This window comes from Glycine soja, chromosome 15 (genome assembly GCF_004193775.1).
Source record: "Glycine soja cultivar W05 chromosome 15, ASM419377v2, whole genome shotgun sequence".
Taxonomy (NCBI): Eukaryota; Viridiplantae; Streptophyta; class Magnoliopsida; order Fabales; family Fabaceae; genus Glycine; species Glycine soja.
Genome location: NC_041016.1, coordinates 10,646,499 through 10,654,306, shown reverse-complemented (window position 1 = coordinate 10,654,306; position 7,808 = coordinate 10,646,499). Strand labels below are relative to the sequence as shown.

The 7,808-nt window shown below is 35.1% G+C and overlaps 1 protein-coding gene across 4 annotated transcripts; it reads right to left on the bottom strand.

Moving 5' to 3' along the window:
• Positions 1–3,254: 3,254 nt before the first annotated feature.
• LOC114388549 (dihydroceramide fatty acyl 2-hydroxylase FAH1-like) lies at positions 3,255–7,437 on the bottom strand. Of its 4 annotated transcripts, none has more exons than XM_028349090.1 (8): positions 7,275–7,429; positions 6,942–7,128; positions 6,244–6,301; positions 5,958–6,050; positions 5,113–5,309; positions 4,848–4,953; positions 4,002–4,148; positions 3,255–3,617 (listed from the first exon to the last, which is right to left on the bottom strand). In XM_028349090.1, the coding sequence occupies exons 3-8, from the start codon at positions 6,295–6,297 to the stop codon at positions 3,501–3,503; spliced, it is 714 nt and encodes a 237-aa protein (XP_028204891.1). In that variant the 5' UTR covers positions 6,298–6,301; positions 6,942–7,128; positions 7,275–7,429; the 3' UTR covers positions 3,255–3,500. The 4 variants fall into 4 exon arrangements, with proteins under 4 accessions (XP_028204891.1, XP_028204893.1, XP_028204890.1 ...); XM_028349093.1 differs by lacking the exon at positions 6,942–7,128 and adding an exon at positions 3,818–3,911 and having other exon boundaries at positions 3,483–3,617; positions 7,275–7,437; XM_028349092.1 differs by lacking the exon at positions 6,942–7,128 and having other exon boundaries at positions 7,256–7,429.
• Positions 7,438–7,808: the final 371 nt, after the last annotated feature.

The window sequence follows — 7,808 nt, the reverse complement described above, 5'->3', positions numbered from 1 at the left end:
TTTTTTTAATTTTTTTCATAATAAATAAAATGAAATCAAAGTTGAAATTTTAAATCTGAACTAAATTTAAAAAAAAAAACATAAAAGGAAAATTTTAAAATAATTTAATATGATTCAAATATTATAAAAGAATAAAAATTGTAATCAACAATAATCTGATATTATAAAGAACATGGACAGCATGTTTGAAAGAAGATCTCCAGAGCTTGGATCGACTGAAAAGAAACAAATGTTAAATACGTTTCATTGAATAATAATTTGAGATTTTAAATCTTAAAATAAGAAGACTTTAAATATAAATAACATAGAAGGTGAGTTTTAAAATATTTAATAATTTAATTAAATCAACAAATATAAAAATAAGTATGAAAAATGATAAATTTACAGCTTATGTAGATTTATAGAACAATATCATATTACTTTAGCATCAAGCTCAAAGGAAAATGTGTGACAAATTGGACCAATAATGAAGAATTTAAGTAGTCAATATTTTTGTGTGTTTTATCCAAAAATTACATGAAAATGAAATGCTTTAATTATTTTGGATGATGAAGCATAAATAAATAAGTGGGTAACAAAGGCACAATCTTCAAGCAAAAGATAGAACAAAAAAGGACAAAAAAACAAAAAAAAGAGGGCATTGGCGTCGCACTCGCCCAACAAGCTAAGAGGGTCGCCCAACGTGACTGCTCCAAGGGCCACCATGCCCCGTGTGGTTGCGTGCGTGTTCGCCCAATGTAACAACTCACAGTGGGATTTTATTTGCTTATTATTTTTTGTTTTTACAATGTTATCGATAAGTTTTCTCGGTATTAGATTAGATTGCTTCCGAACTTTAGTTATTTTTAAAATCAATATTAGTTTCTAAGATAGGATATCCAGAGTTTAAATATGTTATCCGTCGCATAGGATACACTTGTCTTTTAAGTACATCTTTTACATGCATTAAACAATGATGAAGTGAGTAATTGAAATTGTTTACTTCTGGAAAAAAAAACAATTATTTATTTTGGAATCATTTACAATAATGAATTTTAGATATTATAAAAGTAAATTTGCTTTTTGGACACTAATCGATTATTGTTTGCATCATATTTATAATCAATTACTACTATTTTTCAAGCTTCCTTTTTACGTGAATTATTTTAAAAATTTACAATAAGCCTTAATTCAATAAATTATAATGAAACTGTGATTGTGTGCAGTTGTATAAGCATTATTGTCTAAATGCTCATGATTTCTACGACAGTAAAAGTCAACCCACACCAAGCCATTGCGGTACAGATAGGTTTAATTATTATTTTAATATTTCAAGTGTTTATTTTTTTAGTTTCTGGAATTTTTCTTATAACAGGAAATAATATTATTAGACTCTCATCAAGGAATTGAATTAGCAATCGTCACAAAAGAATCAGATTCATGACCCAAATTTGTCAACTAATCGGCACAACAATTTGCTTCTCTATGAACATGAGTAATGTTGCTCTCCATTCGGTGTTACGCGACATATTAGACAACTCTCTGGTAAGAGTTGATCTTCCCTGACTGAATCATATGAACCACAGCCAGCGAATCCATTTCAAATATGGGCATTCCGAATATTCATTCATATTTCTTGCCGGTTTAATTCCATGCTTTAGACCCCACAGTTTTGCCCAAATGGAATTACACACACCAATATTCGAATGAAAGCATGACAAAACTCTCCCAAACGAATCTAGAATAATCCCCCTGCAAGCCATTTTTGCAGTTGAGGCTTTATATGATCCATCTACATTTACTTTGAAAAAGAGGAGGGGTCCAAGCAATGGCCACCTCTACTTTATGTTGTATGATATGCTACAGAAACCCAAGGGAAAGAGTAGATTGCTGAGTAAAGACCAATTTAGTTCTGTCTAACCATAGATGATAGACAGTTAGCCCGAAAAAACTAGCCCACGTGCCTAAAGGAGCTTTGATATCCTTTGTGTTCAAATTCCAAGCAAGCCAATCTTGAAGACCAATACTAAAAAATTTTGCCCTGATGTTCGAAGGAATCATGTCTGACCAAAACTTCATGATGTCTTCACAATCACAGAATGTGCATAATGGATTCTAGCACTGTCATTTGTCATATGGCGACGGATTCTTTCTTCATTAGGGAGCAACCTCCCATGCATCAATTTCCATAGAAACAAACAAACTCTCTGAGGGCCTTCATATCTCCAAATCATCTTGAAATCTCCAGACTCATCCCTGGGATTATCATAATAACCTGCAAGATACCAATATGCAGTCTTAACTGATAGCATACCATTTCTCGAGGTACACCATATTGGAGTATCTTTGTAACCTTGAACAGGTGGATTTATTGCAGCAATGGTAGAACAAACATTCTGGGAAGAATGTTATTCAACCCTCTCCAATTCCAGCCATCATGAAAGCTATATGCAGACACTGCCAGATTGCATTCCTGTGGAGGAATTTGAACCTGCATCATAGAAGAGAGAGGTTGGAAACCAGGAATCCAACGGTCAGTCCAGAAACGGGCTGAATCACCATTATTAATACTCCAGGTGATATTATCTTCAATATGACTCCATGTCATAACGATCCCACGCCAAGTATGAGAGGCTTCAGTTTCATTTCGAATGACTGGGACAGGTTGGCAGCCAAATCCATATTTGGCTCGCAAGACTCGAACCTAGAGATTATCTAGTTAATGAATAATATTCCATCCCAGATTCAGGACATAGCTACAGTTGAGATTTCTGAGTTCTAAAGCCAAGTCCTCCATTTCCTTTCAGCGAGCATAGAGTTCCCACATATCAGATGCACTTTACATTGATCCTGGGTGCTACCCCAGATAAAATGGCAGCAAAGCTTCTCTATTTCATCACAAATGGTTGCAGGAAAGATGTGGGCCTGCATAATATATCTGGGGAGGCTCATTAACGAAGATTGAGCTAATGTTACCCGCCCCCCAAGAGTTTTGAAAATTGTTATTTTTAGTCCTTCCCATGATAAATTAACAATTTGTAATAGTTTTTAGTCGTCAAAATTTGATTTTTAATTTTACCGTTAGAATTTGTATTTTAAATCCATCACAAAGTGTCAATTTATCATGGGAGGACTAAAAAGTCTAATTTTCAAAATCCATGGACTATAAAAAAAAAGCAAATTTAATTTCAGCCTTCATGGACTTAAAAATAAAAACACCCCAAAATTGAAGGACTAAAACACTAAGCCGTAGAGATATTAGTGAAGTACTGAAGTTACAGCGGAAAGGAGTATGCACAAGGTGAGCTTTCCATCATAAATCAATCTGATACAAGAAATCAATTTTTACAGAATGTTTAATTGTCGAACTTTGGCACCACAAAATTGACGAATGATGGCACGCTAACACCCCAGAAAACATCAATGATTGGGGAGGTCAAATAAATTAGATAAATAAAAGCAGGAATTCCTGAACTTGCTATTATTTTAACCAACGAACATATGCTACCCTTGACAGTAATTTACATACTTTTGGCATCCATTTTAGGAGGAAGTGTTCCAAAAACTTTATCCCATAGTGATGAAGTGATCCCAAAGCCTTTATCCTGGATCCGAAAGTGATGATTCAAGTGGTACTTCTGCAGAAAAAAGGGAGAAAGAAGATTTAACTTGCATGGCTAATAAAATGGACATAATTGCTAGTATATGATACACTCAAAGACGAAGTGCAACATAAAAAAAGGGGGGTAGGAGAAAATGAACATTTGGCAGGATAATCTAACAAAAAATAAACTCTTGTTCCTAAGAAAAGGAGGATCCAAATCCCTTGACAAGATACCTTCACATTCACTGTATCTTACTCTCAGATTAATGCCCTTCAATTTCTAAGAACTGGTGAAACCATCAACTATTTTCCTTTTCAATGATTTGTGCTAGAACAAGATGAATTCGTTTAGATAAATATAGCAAAGCAATGCATGGTAATTTAATCATCATCCACAGTTGAAGATAAGAGTTTTTACCTTGAGATTTCGGGGCACTTCAGTCCTTGGCTGACCATGGTGCAAGTAATAATGGGTGCAATCATACATTACATAACCCAATAAACCACCTCCAAACAAAGCAGGAGCAGTTGAAGTGGTCGCCATGAGTTTCACCAAGTTCCAGAACTGGACACAGCAGACAAAATCACTAACATCACTTCATGGAACCTTAAGCAATAATGTGAAGAAATTATCTCTAAATCTTTACCAATATTGACATATCGGTGCTGCATACTAATCAAATAATGTTATTAAATGTCAAAAAAGTTTTATGGGCATTTTCAAAAGAAAGCTAGAAATGGTGATATACGTGGCTCAATCCAGAAGAAAAAAATTCTTTTAAGATTTTCTGAAACTAGTATTACAAATTGAGAATATAAACATCGCCGAATTATTAAAAGATCTCCTCAAACATAAACTAAATAATTTCAAATTTAAAGAAAATCCTATCTGCTACTTAGTTTCACTTCAAACATCCAATGTTGTCCAATCAGTGATTTTCCATCCAAATTTTTATATCAGTGGCATGTAGCTTAACAATATATAAAAAAATTCAACGTGACACATTTAACTATTTAAATGAGTAATTTATATGCTAGAGGGAAAAAGGGAAATAAAAAAATTCAATGTGACACACTTAATTTAAATGAGTAATTTAGATAGTAGAGGGAAAAAGAGAAAAAGAATGAAGTTACTCCTTTGGTCTTTCCAATTATAGGAAGCATGGATGGTAAAAACTTCGATGAAAATTTAAATCCCACAAATATTTTCTCAGCCAATAAAGTATGGGAAAATGCAATATAAAGTATGGCAAAAAAGAGATACCGGCATCAATAATATAGCTGTTGCAGCAGGAGGGAAAACGAGTCTTAAGCCATCCATGGGGTGCTTATGGTGGCAGCCATGGAGAAGATAATGCAAGGTATTCCCCCTAAAGTAGCATTCAATCCCCCAAAATAAAAAGCAAATAAACTTAGTGTTATTCAAACCAATAAGTTAATCAAAGTAGATATAGTTAAACATAATTACAAGCAAATATTAACATACGGGTTCACACTATGGAAAGAAAGGGGAAAGGAAGAGATCTAACCAGTAGGTCTTTGTTTTAATGTGGAAAAGAAAACGATGCAATGAGTATTCAAGCAGTGTCCAAACAAAAATGCCAAGAACCACCAATAGAGCTAAATGAGGACAACTGAGGCCCATTCGTATGGACTTATATATAAACCAGCATACAACTGGCAGCCAAATGACTGGTATTGCCCACCAGACTGTGCGCGTCAAGAACTGTTCCAAGTAGTAGCAATAACAAGTCAATAACAAATGGAATTTTTTCAATGTATTATCAGAACTTAAAATTTAAATCTTTGTCCATTTGTAATGTGGCCAATTTTTTAAAAAAATGGATCATGGGATCATAATGTTAAAATTTGTTGAAACATGCTTATCAACATCAGAAAGCTATGAAACCGGAAATGTTTATGCTAGTAAATGTTGCGTAGAGAAGAATCAACGATAGCCAAACATAACTCTAGTGGTAATGGGAACACTGAGGTTAATGAATGAGCTGAAAAGTAGAAACATATGAAAGGAAAAACAAGATTAAAGGTGAATAGTCATGGAGAAACTAGGATTAGCAACTATTCAGGACAATATGACTTAAACTCACCTGATAAAACTTAATCATATGAGAAAAAACCAACAGAAGATTCATGAGAAGAAAAGTAGATCAAGTGGAATATGGTCAAATTGAAAAGGCAGAGGAGCAAGGCGAAACCATTGGGAAAAAAAAAAAACTTGCTCTAAACGGTTTTACTAAAAGCTTGGTTTTTTATTAAGCCAATGGCAATATGGCATCAATTAGTCCATCTAGACAACCTCTCTTGGTGAGGCCAGGCTTGGTTTTATAGTTTTATCTGTAGTTAAAGGGCATACCTCCAGAATCTCATTTTCAAAGAAACGGGGGCCTTCCTTGCTGACAATGGGCTGGTGAACCCACTCTTCATAAGCTTCTCCAAGATGCCCAACCTTTAAAACATTGAAAATAAGATCAGACTCAACAAGAGATTACTTCGTATACAAAGCAAAAACTAACTACTTGCTATCTCAACCTGAGATCATACATAAACAGAAACAAGACTTATATGAAACTTGAAAACTATGGGAAGAAAGAGCATGGAGAACATGTTAGAAAGAAGATCTCAAGGGGTTTTGCCTTTACCTGGAAAACAAGGGCCTTATTCAAATCAACTACAAAGTTCTGCACAACCATCATGCAACTGAATTCAAAGACCAAAAATAGTATCAGGACTTAACAGGAAGTATGTTTAATGATAAAAAAACAACAATGTTATATAAAAGCATGATATGCATCACTCACTACATGCCACATGGGTTAGGAAACTTCACAAGTATTGTTTTATCTTGCCTTCCTGACGGCATTGATTTTTATCCTTTTTTGTAGGGAAAAAGCTAGGAAGGCGAGTTGCCAAAAAGAACAAAGAAACAATTCATTTTCAATAATCTTATTTGTCTATAGTCTTATATAGACTTATAGTGCCACATTGCAAAAAGGTTCTCTAGTTATCATTACTCCATGCCAAAGCTTACGTGGTGGTTGCTCTAAGAACTATTTCACGCTGCAAACTTGCAAAACAATGATAAGACGCACGCAATTTATAAAAACAAACGGACCCCTATCACACCCTTATAGGTACTAGAACCGACCAGCGTCGTTTTCATCCAACTAAAAACATGCCAAACTACTTATCATCAACATCAAACAAAAAAACAAACAATAATCTCACATGCATAAATACCCCAAAAATTTATAATCTATGAACTAAAAAACTAAAATTAAAAAAATACTTTAAAAATTAAAAATTAAATGGATATTTTCTTTTCCTCAACAATAATCACCAATGCTCAGTATACAGTACGGAAACAAATCCTCAAAACTGGCTCGTCTGCTAGGATATAAAACAGAAATCTGAACTCGAATCAGCAAATAGTTAGCAGTGCCACCAATTAAAAGTTGAACAGGTATCACCGAAAGTGCACGGATCCAATTGAGCAGCAAATTGAAGTGGCAAAACCTCTAAAATCACTATAAACAAAAAACATACACGCTTGAAATTCACATCTAGCAAAGAGCACATGATAACCGTAGAAACACAGCAATGCTGAAACGAAACAATTAAATCAATTCTAGATCTAGAAAGTAGAAACCGTACGTGAATGGAGAGAACAAACCTAGCAGTAGCAGAAGGCAATGCAGTGAGATCGAAATCCAAAACCAAAACCAAAAAGTGCGTTTCTTTCCCTAACCGGAGAGAGAGGAAGCACCCCAACCTTCTCCGCCACGTCGAGCAATGGAAAAGGGATAGACAGTGGCGCGTTGAGTTTTTGTTTAGAAAAAGCGTGCGAGAGGGAATCTCAGCCGTTCGTTTCCACGGCATCGATGAATAATAATATCTCTATCCGCGTTGGATTCTAGCCAGTGACAGCCTGGCACTATGGCGGGATCGCCTGCGCCAACGCTCACGTGAGGATCAGAAAGATGTGTAGAGTTTTGATGACGTGGCAAGATTCTATTGGATAAGAAGAATCCGAGTTTGGGATACGGTGCTGAGTAGCTTCTCAGACGATGATGGTCTTTTCGGGTGGGACCCGCCGAATCTCGTCAGGCTAATGTGATATAACGTGAGATATTTTAAAGTTGTGGCCGCACACCGGTGAGGAAGAACACTCAACCCCTTTTTCTTTTTCGTCTTTTGTACAAGTATT